Below are 23,023 nucleotides of genomic sequence, written 5' to 3'. Positions count from 1 at the left end.
GCATCATGTGAGCCAGATTCCCCCAAAATGCCTCCTGGAGCGTCAATAAGACACCTTTTTGGAAGGATTAGGACCTAAAGAATTGGAATCTGCAGCAAAAATCACAATAAAAGTTTCAGTCAAAACACTGTCGTTTAGTTCGAAAATGAGAAAAAAATACATATTTTATGACAAAAAAATGTCTGAATGGGTCATGCTGGGACTTAAAATAGGCGCGGGAGGATTTTTGCTTACACTCACAGAGCATGTTTGGGTCGGCTTGACGAAGGCGTCTCATGAACCATGCGCAGCAAAAACCGTCAGACAAGGTGCATAAAATAGTAAATAGTTTTATTCTTTTTTTCTTTTTTTTTAACCATGCCACCGAACACTGACGCATACAGAGTTGTGCCTGAATCCACACTGAGAAAAACACTTCCACACACTGTGTCACAAAGCTGTAATGAAGAGGGATGCACACATGGCGAGAGGAACAACCCTGATTGGATACCAGGTCAAGCTTTGATCTGGCCCTGAGGTAGACAGACATTGACATAATCTAAACAATGCTAATCACATCCTTCTAGGACACATCAAATAAAAGGACATCTGCATTATCACAACATAGAAAGATCAAAGAATAAACCCTTTTCAAATAAAAGTGCTCTGTTTCTTTTGGTCCACCAAGGAAATCCATTTATAGTGCATGTTCATGTAGAATAGATACAGTGAAAGTGTGTTTTCATGGCACCCAGTGTTGTTGGCTACTTGGGTGGGCATCGGTAATGCCCACAGACGCCGAGATGTGCGACACACACTGTTTTTCCTCCAGAACTCTCAGTCCATTGTCACTTTGAGGGGAACAATTTGATGCTAGTTTCGAGCAACCGTGACGTAAAAAGTACACACTTGTCTCAGAATATCAGTCACAATCACAGTATGTTGCTTCCAGTTGCAATGTTCAGACAAAGTGGATCTACATGGCAGTCTATCTTTAATTAAGTAACAATAAACAAACACCCAGAAACAACAACCAGTAGCACAGACCCATGTACTCAAGCACATCAATGCTCTACTTATAAAAGAGGCACAAGGGAGGGATCTTATTTAAATCAGAGACTTATAAAACACACACATTAAGATGTTTCTCAAATCATACCAAATGTAAACAGATAGCAAATTACTGTAATACAAAAATACAACATGTTTAAATCTATAAGGCCTGTGTTAGGCTCACATTAGGGAATAACATACCATGACAATTTGTACATTACAGCTACACTACAACTGACAATAACCTGCTCATCGTGATTCAATGTCAGAATTTTCTTTTCAGGTTTTGTAAAAAATACAACAACTTCTTCTCGTGTTCTGTTTCATTTTCTCCTCGGAAACTCAGCTTCTGTCATCGTAAAAGACATCTATATATAGTTAATGATACAAACCTACAATTAAAGAGGCTGTTTTTCTTTTTTTTTACTTGCTGTTTGTCCGTTGAAATGATGACATTTGTGTTAGAAAATGAAAACTAGCGATGACTGAAAGAGTAGCAGTCGGTTTAACAGTTAGAAGAGGCAGAGCTCTCTCTCTCCTAAAAACCCCACCGAGGTGACAGAGACTGTGTGATGAAAACCAGCACATATTTGGTAACAAATAAACAACGTATAAATAGCAAAACCCATCACATTGCGAGAGAAACTCAAATTGTCAGCAAGCTATCTCGAAAAAAATAACACCCACTGCAAGAAAGACAAGGCAATTAAAGAGATAAAGCTCATGAGGTCAAAAGGTGGCAGCCATTCAAGTACACGCAACATAAAAAAAAAAAAACAACAACTCCAAAATAAAATCCAACAGCAGAACATAAAACTCAGAAGTCGGAACAGGAATTTAGGCGAGATAATGTGACACATTTCAGCCAATCAAGCCTCCATGGAATCATTTTCCTCTACTGCACAATCAGAGAAGATGATTCGGGTTGCCTGATGGTTTAGCGATCAATCGACCAATCAATCAAAAAAGCTCCAGCTACAGAGACGGGTCAGCAGTCACAGCCATTGTGGCTTTCATTTCAACCACAGTGGATCCATCGGAGATGCAGTTATGAGCAAAACGGTGTGTGTGTGGTGTGTGTGTGTGTGTGTGTGTGTGTGTGTGTGTGTGTGTGTGTGTGAGGAGGGAGAGTGTGTGCGTGTGTGTGGGATGTGCACGAGGGCTGAAATAAAAAGTCGTCAAGAAATCATTTGTTTGAGTAATTTCTCAGGGGAAACTGTTAAGTAATCAGAGGGTTCCTGCTTCTCAAAATGTGAGAATATGCTGCTTTTCAGTGTTTTTACATCATTGTAAACTAATTCTCTTCAGACTGGACAGACAACACAACAGCAGTGATTTGAAGATTTGAAGACCGTGTCACCAAAATGTGACTACTTTTCTAACATTTTTCATACTAAACGACTTATCACTTAGTAGTAAAAAGAATCTAATCGATAATTGAACTGAAGATTAGTTGCAGCCCTAGTATGTACACACACATTGTATTCGTGCTTGCATGTCTCCGTTGTCGGGTAAAAACCTTGTATCTCCCAGAATGACAACTTACCACAATGTATTTTTTCAGTTGATCCAAAAAAAAGAATCTGAAATATATATTTTTTTAACCCACAGAGAGAGCGAGAGCGAGAGAGAGAGAGAGAGAGAGAGAGAGAGAGAGAGAGAGAGAGAGAGAGAGAGAGAGACGTAATCTGTCAGCATTAAAAAACAGCAAGACTGGAGTTACGAGGTTTTCACCCGACGGTGAAAGTGTGTGTGCGGTGGAGGTGGAGGGGGGGAGGGTCCAAGTCCTGCTCAGACGTAACAGACGTACAGGTAAGTCTTTTCTATCCTCCAGTCCGCTGGCACGTCCTCTGGCTTGTGGCCCTTTATGTGCTTCTGCATGGAGGCCAGGCTCGGGCAGAAGTCCTGGCAGACGGTGCACTGGTACGGAGACGCTCCGTTGTGAGTGCGCAGGTGCTTGATCATCGCCGAGTAGTCTCTGGAACGTTGGTGACACAGCTTACACTCGAATGGCTTCTCACCTGAAAGATTCAACAATACAGCATTAACCTTGTCGACCTGGAGCCGGAGGGAACGCCAGGTGAAACGGGACTCCCCTCGGGTTCAGCCCACTGTACTTGTTGGGGGTATTGTGTGGTGTTTGTGTGTGTTAGAGCTCGAGGATTAGACCTATATCGGTTTGCTAATGAGCGTTTGGCCAGTCAGAGTCATCCACCGCAAATACGACAGAGGTTTCTCTCTGACCTCAGCAAGGAGTCAGGTGGCTGTTCGTCAAATCTGCAACCCGGAATAAAATGTTGACCAGAAACAGCGGTTCTGTTGTGTTTTGGACTTCACGTAGTTTAATTTAAAAGCACTCTGAAGGTTGACACTTATACGGTAAAATAGCTTTAAATGCTGCAAAAAAACGGTCACAATTATCAAAAATTTGTCGTAAGATTTGAGTGTATTTAGTCCCAGTATCGATTCGATTTGTAATGCTCTATAATACTATAATGTAATGTGTTTTTGTGGGACATTTTAGCTTTAAAATGGTATTTCAAATTCAGTTTCTTCTTATTGTCCCTTAAAAAAGACCAGAGCATGAATGCTCTGACTTCCCTCCCTTGGTTTTGGCAAGCAGTAAAAATGTGTCTCAAGAGAAGACATAAATCTTTAAAAACAGGTCATGAATATAATGGTTGCAATAATAAAGAAGGCAACATTCTTGTATACAACAACTGGGCACTGTAGCTTTTAGCAAACGCTACTCAAACAGGAGTGTAAGTATATGTGCAGCTGGCACATTCACATTTTGAGAGTATTTACACCACAAGAAGGTGACGGCAGCACGAAATCCAGATAAGCCACGAAGGCCGTGTTCATCTTAATGAAGACAAAATAAGCCAAGTAAAAAAAAAAATGAATTCATAAATATCAAACGAATTGTTGATTTTGATCCATTTTGTGGCACTTGTTTACAAAAACAAAATACTATACCAGTAGTCTCCTTGTATTAAACTGAACTAAATCAGCCCCATTAGTGAACCTAAAATCCCCGGAGACCTTGTCATCCTGGATGTTTGAGTGTGTTTTTGTGTCTGAACTCTCACCTGTATGTACGCGGTAGTGTGTTTCCAGCTGGTGTTTGAGGCTGAACCTCTTCCCGCAGCCGTTGCACTCGTACGGCTTCTCTCCGGTGTGGATGCGTTTGTGGCCCCTCAGCGTGCCGTCGTCTCTGAAACAGCTCCCGCAGAATTCACACTCAAACGGGTGATCGCCTAAAAACACAGTTGCGTCACCACCACCACCACCACCGCCGCCGCCGCCGCCGCCACAGCAGCGGCCACAACACCGACACGCTCCTTTATCGTCGGGAGCATTAAAGGCTTTACCCTCGGCCCGGTGTATGGCTGCATATGTGGCTGCGTAGGTCACAGTCACAAAGCCCTTTCTGCACATGCATATCAAGCAGGGGAATGATGTGCTTTCAGACGTTGCTAATGTTATGACGTGAGGACTCTCCCCTTGGCTGTCTGCTAATAGCTAATAAAAGCCTTCCAGGCATGTACTGCTCCGTTCTCTATACTGTAGCTAATCTATTTCTCTCCGAGGCTGAGGGTTTGACTCATCTCCAATGACCTATGTGCCTCATTATCTCAGTGTCCACAGCAACAGCCAAGTCAGAGGATACATTGCTCTCCTCATTACAGGCCGATTCTACCCAATCCCCCCCCCCCCCCCCCCACCCCCTCCCTCACCCTCCACCCACCCCACTGTGGAGCAGATGACATTTACAAAATGTTACTTCCAAGCAGAATGCCATACAAACAAGATACGCTGCCATGGCCAAAACTCCCTTCACTTCTGTCTCTTCACATCAATTATGTATTTCTCCTGTCTAGACATCAAGCTATCCTGACAGCTGGGAGTGTTATTTAAGGTAAAAGAAGAAAGGGGGACATCTTTTCAGTAAATATCTCTCAGTCTCCCGCGGCACTGAGACTCACCCTCGGTAGAACACACAGACAAGTCATTTCCATTTGCTTTTCCTTCAATATTTATTTGGGTTTCCTCTATAATTTTGGGTGAACCACACTAGAACTGACAGCCGTGAATTGCAGAAGCCCCAAAGGCTGTCTAAGAACCCAAAATATAAACAGGATGAAATTGCCCAAAATATGCACCGGCCATAACGGTACAGTGCTGTCATCAGAGAGGTGAGTCATCTCATAGAGAGGTGGAAAGGAGGGTGGGAGAGGATGCATGCAAATTATCAAAAACCTTAAAGCCAGTAACCTAAGGAAATTAACCCATATACAAAAATAAATACAGCTGTCTTTGTCTCTTTTTCAAAAAACATGCATGCGTTCACGCCGCACGCTTATGTTTTAGGGCAGGAGCTAACGCTATAGGCGGCCATGCTGGTGCAGATGATCCGTCTCTTACCCGTGTGCGAGCGCAAGTGTCTCTTGAGGGTGGTGTGGCTGGGGAAGGGGCGGTCGCAGTGGCTACAGATGTAGCTGTGCATCCCTGCGTGGACCTCCATGTGCTGCTGCAGGGCCTTCTGGGTCTGGAAGCGCTTTGCACACAGCAGACAGAACACCGCCATGTCAGTCCCTGGAGAACGCACAAGACACAGACACACAGTTATTTCAGTACCATACACAGACAGGGCCTTAAGTGGGGAAACTGGGTCACTTCAACTTTGTGTGAGTCCTCAGAGGGAAAAGCTTCTTTCAAAGAGCAAGCGCCTCTACCTAAACTAACTCCCCTAAAAGCCCAGAGGCACTTTCAACTGCGAGTCTTTATACATTCTATTTTAAACCATGAAAGTCATTGTTTTCTTTAAGAATTTCCCACACAATGCACAGCATGCCAATCACACAATCAATGGCTCCTTCCTAGTGTGTTAGATGTGTAATTATTCTCTTCATTCCCCATCAGGAGTCAGCTCTCGCCTGTGAAGTCCTCTGTCTCTGTGCTCAAAGAGCGGCTGATAGTAGCTCCACCCTAAATGATGCCTACTCTATGCGCTCTGTGCAGAATGTTAAGTAGTGATATCAAGCCATTAAAGGCAGGACTGCAGGAAAAAACACAATCCAGTTTAATCCTGCGTGTGACCTGGCATCTCTTTGGGGCTGCTTTCCTGTTGCACCGAGTGTGGAGAGGAATACAGATAGGGAGTCACTGGCAGGGTAGCACAAGTCAAAATGGCTATGTGAAGAAGATCCATTGGCTGTCATACAGTCAACACTTGATCTACAGGCTGTGTACGCCAGCGCTCAAATCCCTTCTGGCGTTCGCGCCGATGCAAAATTCATACATGCGGTAAGACTGAGGGAATGGTTAATCAGCTGCATTGGACATAACGTGCATGTCCTAGAGAGTGAGCCTTTAATGTGAGATTATGAGGTCCTTATTTCTCTGTCTGCTCAGGTTGCAGATCATTTACAATGCTAGCAGGTCCCATTGCTCCTGACTCAGATTCAATCAGACATCTCCAGCGGAGGATCATTAGTAAACAGAGGACTGTGCCAGCACTTCATTGGAATTCAAGTGGGGTTGCTGTGTCGCATTTAAAATGCAGTCTGATGAGGTCCACTAAATCAAATCATTTGTTACTGTTATTGAAGTGCCTTGAGGCAACTGGCAATTAAATTGGAATTAACGCAGGGAAAGGGATACAGCACACTCATACTAAGAGGGAAGAGTGTCAGACACTTGCTTTAGGTTCAATCAAGTTAACAGGCAAGCTTGCTCCAAGTAGACAGAAAAGGAAGCAAAATCAAGCAAATTCACATTTTCAAAGATAAATCAGGAACATTCATTGTGTATTGTTTATTAATCCAAGTATCGTAATTTGCTCAAACAAAGTGCGACGCTTTTTCAGACTCCACATTTCACAGATATGTATAATTTTTGCACGGAGGCACAAATACTTGTCTTTGAAATTACAAGGATTCTTTTGAAACCGAGTGCTGAAAAATGCCCCCCTCCTCCCCTTAAAAATGGCACTAATGGAACTGATCATTCGTAATCATTAACAGAAAGAAGACAGGATGAAAGACATTCCCTGATCCAAACAATCCTGCAGGGAGGCGATCCAGTGGAATGAACTGCACCTGTTCAGAGGCTTTAGCCTGTGGACTGTTGCACAAAGAGCGCACAATGAGGTTCAGGCCCTCATTGACCAAGCCCATTAGTCATAGGCTCCTCACGCAACTCCTACAATCCCTGTCTTTATGCCGTCACCTAATGACCAAAGTCCTTTCTCACCCACGGATCACAATATTTTAGTTGAAGACAAAAGACCCCCCATTCTCAACGCCTCTGCGCCCTCTCCGCTCCCCTTATTCGCTGACCATACAGGAAATCCTTTCACTGTCCAACCAGCTCCCCTTTCTGTCTGAGTCATGCCGAACTAATGCCAGTTCACTAGACACTGTGCAACAGTGGAGCCGGAATAATGATCCGTCCAAAAATGGATGAAGGCATTTAAAAAAGGCACAGAATGCAGTCTTTGCATGACCTGATATTTGGATCCACTTTAAGCCGTTTCTCTTGTAATATGTGCTGCAGCCAGCAGGGGGAGTACTTTCTGCTCCAATGAGGCTGCAAACTGAATAAGTTAAACGCCTTGTAGATACTTCAAAGCTACTTTCACCTTTTAAAATCCAATCCCCCCTCCATCCCTCGAGGAAGAAGACAGAGTGATTATAGCTTGTTTTATGACGTAAAAAAGCCACAAACTGCTGTATTTAGATGTATTGAACACCACAAGTATTACACAAGTGAAATATAATGTTTGATACAAGAGACAATTCAAAATGTCACAGATGCAAATGCAAATTTTGGAAACCGCGCCTAAATTTTCTCTGTACTAAACCCTCTCTAACTGTCTTCTGCTTCACTTTGTCAAAGTCCACCTTTGCAGAGAGACTGTTCACATGTTGTGCTGTGATGTGGGAGAGGTGGAGACCTTCCTGAAAGGGCTTTTTTTTTTTACAGGCGGACCTGAAACCTATTCCTTTTTGCTGTGTGTCATTTTCATTTACTCTTAACCAATGACATATAGACTGACATGTACACATCTGAACTAAATCTCACATGTGTAGCCTTTTATTATAACACCCAAATTATTCAAATAGCCCTAGTGGTCGCAGAGATACACCCTCTTTAGTTTAGGTTGGTTTTCAAATGAATCATCTGCTCTCTCTCTCATCATATGTTGTAAAAGTGTGTTTTAATGCAGCCTGCATACTTTGTTCTGTCTGCTCTGAAAGTTTAACATTCCAGTTTCTTTGTGGAGGTTAAACCGTTCCTCCTGACACACTCGCAGACTCTCACAGATGTAAATCATGATCCTTCTGTCACCAATAATACCGAAACTTGAGTGAAGAAATATGACAAATATTCTGTCACAAGAATCTCACTCTTGATCTCCGGTTGTCACACGGTGACAACAACTCAGCAGTCGTTTTCGGTTTGATTCTGCGCAACCGACGCTGAAAATAAAAATACCAAATAATATCTTGAAGTGTAAACAAAAAAAAAAAAAAACAACCTTTCGGAGGCGAGGAAGTGTTTGTATGCGTTAGTGGTGGCATTTCGCCTCGCTGCGCTCTGTTAACTTTTCAAAGGAAAAGGATTTGCAGTTGTAGAGTTTTCCAGTAAGCTTTGGTAATAAGTGCAGAGGAGCTTCTTTATGAGAGAATAAGCCCTAAAGTTGGCTGTCATTGCCCCCTGCTTTCTCACCCTTATCCAAACAATGGGCTCGGGATTTGGGTTTTAAGGCAAAAGATGACCCCTGACCCTCGGCCCTCAATGGGGCAAATACCATGTAATCAATGGTATTCCTCAAAGGCCGGAGAGTTGACTGAGCATTGTGTTCACTGGGAGGGAGCCGTAACAGTGGGAATAATGATCGCTTTCAAGCAAATCTGCTGAGAGGCAGAAAATATAAACATTTACTGCGTGTGCATTATATTACTGAGCTGCTTGTCTAATGCACAATTAGGTTAGTAATTCAGGACAGTTTGAGGTTGCTCTGCTATTTCAGCACATCTCCACTAAGACCGTGTGTATGCTCATGTGACTTAACATGGTCTGCCTTCATACATCTGCCACTTCTTCAGCCCCAGCGAGGTGGGAGCCGGCCACGCTCTCACGCTGCCTGAGAAACAAAACCATGTGTCTAGGCAACCAGATAGGATCATGGTCCTTGTTGGGGTGAAGTGTTCAAGCTAATCCCTTCATTCACAAATAAGCGCAGCCTGTTTCCTTTCAAGCGGCAAACAAAAGTTTTCCCACCCTGAGAATCTGGGGAGTAAACCCACCGCCAATTGAACAAAAGATTGTATTCAGTGACGACCGCAGATCTGTATAATTTTGACTGTGCTAATCTAAACTTCAACTTTAATCGGTGTCCTGAGCCCACCGGTTAAACCGATTGATTTGTGAATCATTTGTCTTTTACATCGGCTGCAATATATACAGGAGCTCGCCATATGATTCGAACTGCGGTATCTAAATTGAAGCCGACAGATTTTGATCTATTAAGGGTATTTGTTGGGGCAGATTGTGAATGACAGCCAAGTCAAAGCCAAACAAATCTTCCGCTGCCAGCAAAAAGGGCAAGGAATATCACCCAGATTTCACATTTTACATTTTCACATCACGGCTGATCATGTCCTCTAGCGAGAATATGCAATGTGAAGACACTATCGACTACATCCCCGGGGCCCTGCTCAGTGTACACACAGTGAGCTCGCTGTCTTCTGGCCAACGGAGATCACCCAGCTAAACATACACAGTTATGCGGGCCACATTATGTGCTCGACCTCACATGACACACTACTGTATGTGTTCATGCAGACGGCTCCCTGCAGTTTGTGGCAGCCCGAGCGGCACACGCACAAACACTACAGTACCTTAAACAACCCCGGGCACTCATCAGCAGACTGCTAATCTACCCGAGTGAGGAACAACCGACTTAATAATTAATGCAACAAGAGATACGTTCCTCGTGTTTAACCACCATTCCATGGATCGGTTCGTTGAGGTCGCGTGCGGGTTTTCGTTTGCCTCCACGTTCCTCATACGTTTACAATATTTTCCATGCCGCATTTCACTCGACGGGAAGTGACGAAGCATCCCGGGTCTTTTTGTGTATCCTGCAAATGAAATACTGGGGGGACGCAATGGCCCGAACGGAGCACAGTTCAAATCAGTTGAAGGCTTGTATGAATTTCAACTGGGTATTAACGGGACGGTGCAGCATGATGACGGACACGCAATTAGGGGAGCTAAAAGCTCTACATTATGAAGCCGGGGCTGTATCTGAATGAGTTACAGAGCCGCTTAATTCGGACAGAAGGTAATATTATTCACTTGATGAAGCAGCCTGTTATGTCTGGAAACAGTGCGGCTGCTGTGAGTACACAAAGGCAGCACTCTTACGGCCTGTGCCCTGAAGGCAAGGTGGCAAAATGGCCATCCAGCATGGCTTCAAGCACACTGTATACAGTTCAGTTCTGTGCGTGCTGCAGATAAGCTACAGTCTTGGGTTTTTCCAAAATTGAGAACTTGGTGCCCCAGAGCCCTTGACTCCTCTGATGAAACAAACCCCTTTGTTGTGAGAGCAATTCGGAGACAGATCCATTCTTTTATTTTGGGCACCGACAAGTAGGTCAGAGGAGACTATGACAGCGCTGTGGTGAGGAGTAAATAGCAGCACATGATGTTGTTTTCCTCTCAGTCCTGGCATCCAACACCAGCAGCGCTCCTCCTGCCCTCAGGAAGTCCTCACATGCCCCCTACCCTTCCCACAATCCACTCCTCCTCCCCCTCTCTCCCCCCCACCCCCACATCTTTGATCTCTAACTTCAGCAACCCACGGCTACTCACCTCTGACATATCAAAATAGCTTAAGAGACGTTCACTGTCACTAGCCAGTGTTGCCAAATTGCTTCAGAGTAAGATCTCCCAAAAGTAGCTTTATTATTTCCCTTTTCCAGAGGAGGTGGACAGCAGCGTTGCAGCTGCTGAGGTCTGACAAGTGTTAATCTGCTAAGAGGAAACTCATGTGGCTCACTGGTTATACGCCACACGGCAAATTAAAGCCGAGGCAGCATGATTGTCAAGGAGGGATCCTGGGCCGTAAACTCAACGCCGCTGATTTAATTACCTGTAACTCATGTTAGTGTAGGCTCCGAGAGCAACAAAGAGAGAGTCAGTAAAAAAAAAAAAAAACACAAACAAGAAGCTCCATGCGTCACAGGAGAGCGAGCTGCGATCACGTCAAAACGAGGGAGTAATGCCCTCCTGTACCCTGCTCTGGGTACACTGCCAAGCTGAAAGCGAGCTCTGGATGTTTACAACTTGGGGAGGTGAAGGTAGAGTCTTCTGGGCATCGTTAACACCCCTCCATGTCCACAGACATTAAGTATTCATACTGTGTGTGCCACCTGGAGTTACAGTTACATGCCAATGCTCCTGCGAGGGTGATCGCCTTTCTCTGACAGTAGCAGAAAAGGTGTGGATTCAGACACTGGCAACAATGCAACTTACTTTTCAAAAGTTGGACAGTCAAACAGGTTGCTAAGTCTTTTCTTACTTTACTCTTGAATAAATAGCACATGCGCTTCATGCCTCGCTTCCCTTCAAGGCATTCTTGTTAAGGCTTTATCAGATCAATGACAATAAACCTGTAATGAGTAAACCAGTTATCAATGCTTCGTTAGTGGCGTCATATTTGACTGATTGTGCTGTTTGGTATACATCATTATTGTGTGGAAAACAATGGGTCATAGATTTTTGGACTGCAACTAACCATTATTTTCGTTATTAATGTATATTTTGGTCATTTAGATGTTGGATAGTAATTTAACCTTTTAGAAACCGTGTGCAAAAATCCTCCCGCGCCCATTTTAGCTCCCAATACGCATCACTCAGTCTTTTGGCTTAAGATACGTCATTTTTTCATTTTTGAACCAAACAACACAGTTTTTTTGACTGAAACTCTTTCCTAACAGGCCGAGGCTTTGTTTTATTATGACTCTTGTTACAGATTCTGATTCTTTAGGTCCTGATCTTTCCAAAAGGTGTCTTATTGACCGCTCCAGGAGGCAATTTTGGGAAATCTGGCTCATATAATGCTGGATGTTCATAGCTACAATGTCTTCTAAAAGTGCTTTTTTGCAGATATACATTTTTTTCCCAAGACTTTGCTGAACAAATACAATAAACACAAGTATTGGAATTAATTTTGGGGTTCCTACGACGGCTCAAACTCAGGGAAAAGGAGGTCTGGACACAAAACTGCTTCCACAGTTTTCAACGGGTGTCAATCAAAATGTCCCAGAGTCAGAGGGACATCTTCAAAATTCAAAGATCTTCATTTTATTTGCAAAGCGAGGCTGAAAACAGTACATGTTTGGGTACTTTGCTTGAAAAAAAATCACACTTTAAAATGGTTCATCAATTATCAAAATAGACAACTTTCTGTCAATCAACTAATATATTCAGCTGTATTGTAAGGTGTTACATGTTTTACCCACTGAGATATTTTTAAAGCTTTTTTTTCTAGAAAGTGTCATGGGTCAAACTATTCAGGGGAAGTGTCCTCCCTTATCAATCACAGAGCCAGAAAAACAGAGCGAGCCATGTTGGCAGAGAATAAAACCAACCAAAATGCTTGAATGTAAGCAACCAAACAATCCAAATGTCTTCATATCTTGTTTCATTGTTTATCACAGATACACTGATGTAAATGGTTTCATGTTTGCTTGTGTGGTGAGATCTAGCAAGTTGATTCTTTTATGCATCTTAGGTTTACATCTGTGTTTCATGTTTGACCCGGCAGGCCTTTACAGAGAAAATATTAATAATATGGCACTCAAATGAATATCACTCTTGATGATATGGTACAAATAAAATTATCTGATTGAAAAAAAGAGTCTACTTTTGACACCCAATCTGTTTTTCTTGACTTCATTTTTATTGTTGTATATATCGCCTTATTTCATTGTTTCCCTTTTCCAGCATTACGTTGCAGCTTGCTTGGTAGCGATAACACAGAAATCTGTGAATGTGGGTTTTAAGAATGGATTCAAAAGATTAAAACGACTTCAGCTCCTCAGGCAGGTTGTTTCAAACTCTAAAGATCCAAGATTGCAAATCACAAGTCACCGTGCAGGTTTGTGCAACCAGCCGGCCGACACTAACACACTGTTAAGAAATGATCCGTACCGACGCCAACTGTTGATGCCAGTCATTCACTGGACAACACGAGATTGTGAGGCAAACGTGTCCTTTATTAAGATTGTTGATGAAACAGAAGGTGTTGTTGCGTGCGAGTGTAAGGTAAACCGTTCCGCGGGCGCGGGGTGAGCATCGTGTGTCTGTGGAACTGTACAAGCCACGGCTATGGCAAAGTGGCATGCTGTGGGTTTGGATGCCAGGAGATATGAGTGGGTGATATGTGAGAGGGCCTCCCACCTTCATGTTGATGAATTATGGAGCATCGTGACAGGATTATTTAAACATAGCTAGCATGACACGCAGGTTTAGACCCACAATTGCAATTCCCCTAGTCATGGCGTACACAACAGTCCATTGCACACTGTCTAGGTTAGACATTGTGTGCGTGTGTGTGAGCGTGTGTGTGTGTGTGTGTGTGAATTACCGGTGTGTGTTTGCCTGTGGGCTTCCAGAGCATCCTCTGAGGAGAATGTCGCTCCACACTGATCACACACCAGCGCCTCGGCAGGAGCTGTAGATAGAATCAAATTCATAATAAAGCATCTTGATGAGACAGTAAACACAAACGTGTGTGTTTGTAATTGTAGAGCAAGTCAGTTAATTCGCCATTTAAACTGGGAACTGTGGGAAAAGCGGCGGGGTGGGAACAAAGGCACGCTATTTCCAAAGTCACCAAAGAGCCCTCGCTTGTCACACACTTGTGCTTTTCAGGTGTTAACATAAGGAAGCAAATGCGCGGAGTACAATGGAGCGGAGGAAAGCGCCGTAAAAAACACAACTCAGGACAAACAAAAGCACCAGACAGGGTGCAACGGCCCTTCTTCTTGACAAAAAAAAAGAGCCAAGCTGGAGAGTTTTATTTACCGTGCCCTGTTATCAGTCTCTGAACAGTGAGCAGACTGTCTGCCTGAGAGGCCACAGAAGGACTGGGTGTTCTCTCTACAGCAGACGCTTCCCGCCTGCGGCACATCCCTTTATAAAAAAAAAAAACACTTCAGAGTCAACACCCTAAATCCCATCGCATTGACTGTAACTACAGTTCCCAGTTCACCTTTGGAATGCCCTTGTCTATTCTGATAAAGACATGAAAGAGACAAGTATGCATACTGCTGGCAGAGATCTTCTATCCTTGTTGTGCACTCACCTCACACCTGCACAGACCGACACATAGGACAGATATGCACGCACACGCACTCTCGCTCACACACACGCACACACGTGCGTGCGCGCGCACACACAGCTGTTTGGATGTGGGTTGGCTCTCACAGAGATGTAAATCGGTTGCAGATCCATACTGGCCCAGGGCTCATTCACTGATCTATTTTCTGCTCAGCTGGCTTTAAATGAAGTTAAAATGACTCATTAAAACACCCACAAGCTTTGGGAACTCTGAGCGCTACAGCCTAAATGTGGTCCTCTTTCAACTCTTACGATGCCTCTATACACACACTGTGCCCCTGTTCCCAGTGCTCCTCACCAACACAAAAAAAGGTCCCAATCTGTCCATTTCTAAAAGCAACAATTTTTGTAAAACAAACTGATGACTGTTTTTGGAACGGTGCGTTTTTGTTGTGTGTTTTTTTCCCCCCACTGTGCACAAATAAAACTTGGTGGAAAGTCGTGTTGTATAGGAGTAATACTAGAAGAGTGTTGTAGATGCTGATGTTGTGTGACGCTGTCCAGTGTGGTGTGTTGTGTTGTGTGAGATTGTGTGATAAGGGAAGAAGAGAACATAGTGCATTGTCTTGTGCAGTCAAAGGCACGGAGTGTGCTCTCATCCATAAACCATCAAACTGTCTCCAGACGCGGCTGCAATCGTCCTCCATCAAAACACTTTGTCTGGCATACCAAAATAAGAGCCAGCATCGAGCTGAATACCAAATCAGCCCATTAGAGCGGTGGAGCACTCGCTCCTTAGCAACCAGCGGGATCTAAGGCTGCTATACCGAAATACACGGTGACAAAGAAATGAGATCCACATCGCTCTCTTTTTTTTTGTTTTGTTGTCGTTGTAGTATTACGGGGTTGACACATCGGGATACGGAGAGTTTATGCAAAAATCCAAATTAGGTTAAAAGGTGCCGCTGTTGTGGATGTCACCGTGAATTGGAAATCAAAGCGTGTTGTCGAAGATCTTCAAGTGATGCGAGACAATATGTGCGTTTAGGGTTACGCAGAGGGCATAAGAGGACAACTCAGGTGAAGTTTAAAGAAGCAGATTCTCTCTCGTCTGTCAGCAGGATGTCACGTCGGAGAGGACAGGGACCTCGCCTTGTCTATACACATATTCCGACTGAGGTTTCTGTTTCTGTTTTAGTTTCATTTTTAGTCCCTGATCCCCCCCCCCCCCCCTCTTCCTCCTCACCCATCCCCTCTCCTCTCCTCTCCTCACCCCCCTCTGCTCCTCTTTCTCTATTTTGGATAAAGTAGCTGGGAGAGCAGTCAGGTCTGATTAAGTCTGCATTTGGGTACAGTGTGTTCCTGGACACACATCTGCGAGCGAGCCATCACACACGCTTCGGAACACTGGCAGAACACCCAGGCCTGCCGGCAGCTGATGATGTCATCACTCAGAAGGGGCAGCGCTGGCGAGCTGCCAGAGTCTCCGAAAAAACACAGAAACGATTCAAACGTAGAGAGAGAGAGAGAGAGACTAGAGGGCGGCGGAGAGGGGAGGGCGAGAGGGAGAGGTACGTAGACCTAAGCATGGAAAAGGAAGCGTGATCCAAGTATTCGGAGCTGCACTAACTGGCAGGAGGAGAAGGAGGAGGAGGAGGAGGAGGAGGAGGGGGTTGTAGTATGAACAGGTGCATTTGAAAGGCCGCACTATCAAGAGGCTTCGTGAGCACTGAATACTGAGGCTGTAAGAGTTACTAAGTACCTGTGTGAGACAGCATGTGCATCCTCAGCCGCATGCTGTCCTGGAAGTGTTTGCCACAGTATTCACAGCCGTGGCCTTTCTCCTCATTATGCAGCCTCCTGTGGAAAGACAAACACAAACCCGAGCGTGTTAACACCGACGAGAACAGAGCGAGTGCACACTTGTGATAATAAATATCTCGGTTCTGTGCCTTTTTTTTTTTTTTTTCTCCCTTTTTTTTTTTTTCTTTTCGTAAGGTCTCCCAAACCCAGAAGCATCATTGTCCTCGAAACAAGAGGAGCATGTTTTAATTCCGTCAAGAATCCCTCGCTGAATGCAACATCATTAGTGTAAGAGGCCCTTGGAGTTGTGAATCACAACGCATGAATGCTAAAAGAACACAGACAATAGGATATCTGGCTAATTTCAGAGTGCAGACATACGCGTGCCTCCACCCGCCAGCACTGCAAGACACTGGGCATGCACACAAGAACACACACACACACACACACATTAAGTGCACACACATCAAGTACATGCACGCAAACTCACACCCAAGCGTAACATGCACACACACACACACACACACACACACACACACTTCTCCTGTAACTGCAATGAATAGGAGAAAAGACGATGATTCGCTGAAGCTCTGCCGGCAGCAAAACCTATCATATCATATCACACACATCCAAGCATGCAAGGCATCTGTACTGTTATCCTTATATCACCCTGCTAACCGCATACAAAGACCCCACAATTAAATACTATGTGGTAAAAATAAGTGAGTCTCGAGGTATAACTTAGCATGCTTGATATCAACGTGAACATATTATGGGAAAAGAATATTTTTTTGTCCCAATTCAAGCGACACGTGTCCAATGCTTTTCCCAAAACCGACAGCTTTTTGCCGTTTCATTGTAATTTGAAAGATATTTTACTGAACGATGATAATTTACTTGAGCATCCACGTAGGACTAACTCCAACCCAGCAGTCGGAGGAGTCAAGCATGTTCATGTGAGGTGTACATTTCCTTTTTTCTCTCCAGTCGATTTAAAGAAAACCACGCACGCACGCACACACACACACACGCACACACTCACACGCACACACCATTGTATTGAATTAAAACAACGGTATTATTTCGACCCCTAAAAAATGATGTCAATAATTTTTACTAAATATTCTTACAACCTTAAGAATGAACCTTTTAAACAGAAAGCATTTTTCTAGTTTTAGTTTCTTTATTTTGTGTCCCTCTATACTACTTAAGCAATTTTAAGCCAAATCTGTCAATCATCTGTATCGTGTTCCACATTAAAACCGTCCATGGAGAACCTTCTTTCCCAAACAAAACCACAAAATGTCAATCTGCAGACCAGGTGTATGCTTAGTGACCTGGTTACAGACCGACAAAAACTTCATTACATCCTTAAGAAGTGCCACCAATGCAACTCCTTCTACCTGCGGACATGCGGCTGTCTCCATGAGTAAGCAACGCGCATCACTAAATATCCCACAGGATGCTCTGTTTCACGGGGCGGTTTCAACACAACTCTGGAGTGGCACGCGGCTGAAATGTCAGCCACGGGGCGCGGACGGGGGGAAAGGCTGTGATCCTAATCATGAGCTAACCGCGAAATAAGGACTTTCGGCTCACAGATTTCCTTGTTTCTAATGATTAGTGATGAGTCAAACACACGCCGAGCACGCACAATTAGAAACATCTGCAATCAAGTTAATGAGAGCTGTCACCGAGCTCGACGGTAACTTTTTGTGTCCAGTGACAACATCTGAACTGACAAGCTCGCGAATAAAGGAGGAATGAACAGAAAAACAACAGAGCAGGTCGTGAAGCAGAAGTTATCCATCATCGAGCTGAAGCGTCCAGTCTGGTCCCTGCTGAGAGGCTCCTCTCTACTGATGCACAGGAATGCATATCAAATAGCCCGGGAGGCAGCCTGTTGTGCGGGGCACGCTTCTGCACAAACAATCAAACAGCATTTACAAAATAAAGCCTCCTTCTATCAAACGCCTCGACAAAGGACCCGATTCAAAAACTTCCTGAGATGTCTCACTGTTAAGACATGAGAGCAGGTGTCCCTGCGAATAAATTAACATATTTGCTGTTGCTCCTTCCAGCTTTAAACTCTCATCGTATTTGAACATGCTGGAGGGGGCCGGGGGACGAATCCTGCAGACCAAGAAACGCTTCAATTCAAGGGACACGTGTCCGATGCTTCTCCCAACGGCATAATCAGCCCGCATTCATCATACCGCACGAGAGCTGCACCTGCACATCCCTGCACACGCCACACGCTACAGGCGCTTGTCTGTAAAGATGCTGAGCGGTGAGCGCGGAAGGTCACCGAGGCTGAAACTAGACCTTCGTTCTTCCACTTTTAACAAGCAATTTGGACACGGAGTGGACGCACATTTCTATTTGGTTTTATTTTCCAATTAAGCAGCGGCAACGGATTCAAAACGAAGTGGAAAGAAATGCGGTGTCGACGGAGGGTCGGTGCGCGTTACCTGTGCTGCTCCATGGCCTGCCTGCTGTGCAGCTGAAGCCCACACTCGCCGCAGCACTGCTGGCCTTGAGCTTGGCCCTCGTGCCTCATCCCTGCTGCAAACTGGCCCAACCTGCTGAGGAGCTCCCTGTGCAGCAGGCCTTGGTGCAGCAGGCCGCCGTAGGCCCTCGGGTCCAGCGGCACGCCCAGGGACGGGGCCACCGAAACAGACACTGGCAGCATCCCCTCCCCTGTGTGGTTGGAGGGCACGGAGTACATGGAGGCCAGATGCTTCTCGGAGATCCCGGGGAAACAGTCGAGGGAGTTCCCCACCACTTGTCCCCCTCCGTCTTCAGGGCCGATGTGCAGCTCCCGGGCGCTGGTGATCACGCTGCCTCTCAAGGGCGTCCCCGGGCCCTCGTCCCTGGGCTGGTCTGACATGCAGCTTCCCTCCCCGGTGCTGGAGGACCGGCCCTCGCAGCCGTTGGCATCGTCCACCTGCATGCTCTCCGATTTGATACTTCTGCCGGGATCCAGGACGGAGGCTTGGGATACCTCTGAATCGCGACGCCGGGGCTGCTGGGAGCTGTCCATGTCTACTTCCGTGTCCGGCTCGGGGCTCAGTTCGGGCGCCGTTTTGGGCTCCGGGCCGGGAGAGCCCGCCTCCGTCATGTGGTAGAGCGCCAGGTGGTGGAGCGCGGTGGGAGTGATGCGGTTGGGTCCATCCAGAATGGAATGCTTCTTGGACATGAGCATGTGCCTCCAGTGCCGGGCCCTGCCGTGGTCACCCTGGTCTCCGGAGCCGGGAGTCTTCGCCGCCACCTCCTCGCTCTCCTCCGCCTGGATGGTCTCCAACACCTTCAGGCACTGCTCCTCCAGGTACTCGATCTCCAGGATCTCGGCGGCGTACAGCAGGTCGTCCAGGTCCTCGGCCGTGGCCTGGAGCGAGGCGGTGTAGGCGTACTCCAGGATCTGCTGGAAGGTCTTGGGGGACAGGAAGTCCAGGGCGTAGCGCAAGCTGCTGCGGTGGAACAGGATCTCAAACATTTTGCTGGCGCAGGCCAGGACGGTGCGGTGCGCCGGGAACTCCTGGCCGTCCACCGTGATGATGACATCACACAGGGTGCCGGTCAGACGCAGCTGGTTGGCGCGCTGCAGGAGCGTGCAGGGGTGAGTGGGATTGTGGAGCTGGAGCACCCCCATGTTTGTCAGACCCCGTATCCACTCGGACCTCCGCCGAGCCCACGCATGGAGGTGTGTCTGTCCTGCCTTCTTCACTTGCCTTCAGCTACTTGTAGGTCTGCGGGTTCGGGTGGAGGGGGAAGAGCCAGAGGATCATTAGTCTCATGTTTATGATGCAAAAGAATGATAAAATAATTACACTCCAGTGTGCACTTTCATCCAATGATCTAAACAAATTATATTTATCAAAAACAGACAGAATGAAATATATATTCTTTGAAATTCCAAACCCACCACTTGATCTTTTCAAGGGTTGTTTTTTTTTTCATTGCATGCCCCTCCATGTTTATGCATTTTAATTAAGAAGCAAAAGCAGACAACAGGTCGATACGCACAAAGCAACAGTTTCCATTGCAGGTGATTAGTCTGAGGTCTCGGTGAGCGCGGGCACGTCGCTGTAATAACGTCTGCATACTGAGAGGTGACGGTTCAATTCATCAAGCTCCTCACACACGCATGCGCGCGCGCGTGCCCTCAACAGGTAGGCCACTGCTATTAACAAACGCCTCGAAGGGCTGATTAGTTCATTTAGGCTGCGCACGTTCATGATTAGATGCGTTAAAGCCAATTAAGCGGCTCTGTTAAAAAACCCTAAATAAGTTATAAAACTATCAAATTGATGAGCGCGCGGTAATGAGGCTCAATTCCGACACAAGTACACGTTTTCTCCCCACATGTAAAAGACCCAAAACGACCGCCTGAGTGATGGCGAGGCTCTGGATGAGGAGTGTTGTCGGACCACTCAGCGGCACCTCGAGTGATGCTGACAGGCTGCATCCTCAACTAACCGCAGCCAAGGAGCGCATCAGGTGCAAGACGCACAAAATCCACCTTTATTATTCAAACACATTGCGACAAATTCACCCTCTGCACGCGCGTGTTTACTGTCAGCACGGTGATTGAGGGAACGCGAGCCGAAAATAAATCCCCCCAAAAAAAAGAACCGAGTTTATCCAAAAACAGTCGGATAGTCTGCGATATGCTGGATCAAGTTTGTGGGAATCATACATCTGGCTGCGGTCAAAACTTGGGAGTCCACATGTCTGCTGTGAAACGATATTATAAACCAGCCGCTGCAAAAACAGACATTATTTAAAAATATATATATATAGTCATTGTTCAAATAAGTCAGATTGGAAAGTAGTTCATCGGAGCAGAGTCGCCGGAAAAGGATCCGCGTAGAGGATAAAAGTGTCGGCGGTGACAGTTGTCCTTACCTCTGTCTCCTCACGTCCTCCGCTGATTATCCAGCGACATCATGGTTACACATTTCACAGTACCCGCTCCAAACTCAGTCCTGCTCCAAGTAAGCAAACCATCACGCAGTGAGACGGCGAGAGCAGCGGGGGGAAAGCGACGCTTCCGAGTGCAGCCTTCAAAATAAAGCGTGACCTGAGGAAACACGTGTTGAAATGTTTGACTTTACCCTGTAGTGGTAAGGATGAGACGCCCAGGTGTTCATACATATGTTGCAACCACATGTAATTATTTAGTTGTTGTTGTTGTTTTTTAAAAAGAAGTTGATTTGCGGGAAGTTGATTTTCAGAATAAGACTATCAAAATAAAAGTCAAGATAAAGAGTCAAATGGATCCAGAATAGTAGCATTAACGCATTATGGTATGTACTGTGTTGCTTCTGTGTTCCATAAAAGGTCAAATAAGAACAACATTCAGCGTAACACGGAGATGTTGAACTTAGAATAACACTGGAAGAAAAAAAAACAAGTAGAATATTGGAGTTAGTTAACATTCTTTACAATTTCCTAACTTTTAGGTAACAATTATAAACAATGACAACATACTTCTCAGAGGAACACTTGTAAAGGATGCATTGTGTTGATGCTGTGGAACAAAATCAACTTCTTTAGGTGGAGGTTCTCTGCCTCAACACAAATGTGTGTCAAATCTTTAACGCAGACTGTTAATATGTTGCGTGGCTTACCTGCATGTGGACGCGTTACACCTGGATGAATGAGAATAGCCTACATTTCTTCTGATGGTCAAAACAGCTATGTAGAAAATACAAGGAATGAACAGGTTTAGTGACACATTTGGAGAGCTCACTAGTTGTCTTTGAAGTCAACCAGAAATGTGGGAGGGCTTCTTTGGTGCAGCAAGCGGGGGAAGGGGAGCAAGAGTCAAATAACTCAATCATGTGTCTGTTGGGGGAATATTGAGACGTTGAGAAGTAAACCTGAGTTCTGCTGCTGCAATTGTTTTATTTTGGTTTTGACATTTCAACAGATGGTTGCTGGGTGGACTTTAGAAATACTGAACGGCTCTGTGGTGACCCGCTGCTTTAAGGCGCTGACCCATGTGTTCAACTGAGGTCAAGAATGTCAGCCCGTAATAATGCACCCATCCCCCGCCTGTCTCCAGCACCTTTCAACTATTTGTTAGCTGTTGAATAATTTCTCTGCAATTTATTTTCTTAGCACAAGGGTCTGAATGTTATTTCAGAACAAAACCTGGTGAGGAATGGGGACTTCTTTTTTTTTTTTTTAATGTTGACTTTAAAGAAGACACCTATATTTAGACTAAACTACTGAAACACACCTTTAAAAAACAGTTTGAAGCTTTAGAATGTAGTAGTGAAATGCTAATACATTGACCCGATTGTTGAAATACTTTACAGCACTTTGATGGTTATTGTACATTTCTAATCCACTGCATTTATTTAATAGCAGTGTAACATGCTTAAAAAAAAATCAAATATGATTTTTTTTAAAGATAAATTAAACAACAGATTATATAAAAGTGTTAAAAGTAGCTCCAGGTGGTACATTCTTTTTTTCTTCATAATAACTACTTACATTATTGACGTATGGCAGCTGATATTTACTTAGATTGTGCTTAGGGGGTGTCGCAATACACACGTATGGTGAATTATTTTGACCAGTGGAAATCTTCCAGCATTTGTTTGTGTACATGAGCTAACGACTTCCTAACCTAGAAGAAATTCCCAGCTGACGCACCAACACCAACACAATGACTGTCATTGGTATCTAAATCAATGGGAGGAAAACGAATAGAAGCTTTTCTTAAAAGTGCCATGATTTGCCCTCCTGTTGCATTGCTGTATCACTGTCCCTCTTTGCCAGATTGACTGTTTACTATGAAGGCCAAACCGCCTGA

The 23,023-nt window shown here is 45.0% G+C and overlaps 1 protein-coding gene across 1 annotated transcript; it reads right to left on the bottom strand.

Annotated features, from left to right (window-relative positions):
- Window positions 1-367: 367 nt before the first annotated feature.
- LOC137790589 (zinc finger and BTB domain-containing protein 16-A-like) lies at window positions 368-21,347 on the bottom strand. Its single transcript, XM_068584970.1, has 7 exons — window positions 21,106-21,347; window positions 18,669-19,946; window positions 16,157-16,254; window positions 13,700-13,786; window positions 5,461-5,631; window positions 4,125-4,292; window positions 368-3,053 (listed from the first exon to the last, which is right to left on the bottom strand). The coding sequence occupies exons 2-7, from the start codon at window positions 19,847-19,849 to the stop codon at window positions 2,824-2,826; spliced, it is 1,935 nt and encodes a 644-aa protein (XP_068441071.1). The 5' UTR covers window positions 19,850-19,946; window positions 21,106-21,347; the 3' UTR covers window positions 368-2,823.
- Window positions 21,348-23,023: the final 1,676 nt, after the last annotated feature.

The sequence above is a fragment of the Clinocottus analis genome, unplaced genomic scaffold (genome assembly GCF_023055335.1).
Source record: "Clinocottus analis isolate CAN_PGR_092001 unplaced genomic scaffold, fCliAna1.0.p SCAF_2, whole genome shotgun sequence".
NCBI classification, from domain to species: Eukaryota; Metazoa; Chordata; class Actinopteri; order Perciformes; family Cottidae; genus Clinocottus; species Clinocottus analis.
The sequence above is the reverse complement of the archived record's forward strand: the minus strand, read 5'-3'. Positions and strand labels throughout refer to the sequence as shown.

Excerpts from the sequence above, each read along its gene's own strand:
- LOC137790589 (XM_068584970.1), bottom strand. The coding sequence starts at position 19,849 with ATGGGGGTGCTCCAGCTCCACAATCCCACTCACCCCTGCACGCTCCTG. Across the intron at positions 13,787-16,156 it reads GCACATGCTGTCTCACACAG|CTCCTGCCGAGGCGCTGGTG; the intron begins GTACTTAGTAAC and ends TTCTATCTACAG. Across the intron at positions 4,293-5,460 it reads ACACTTGCGCTCGCACACGG|GCGATCACCCGTTTGAGTGT; the intron begins GTAAGAGACGGA and ends CTGTGTTTTTAG.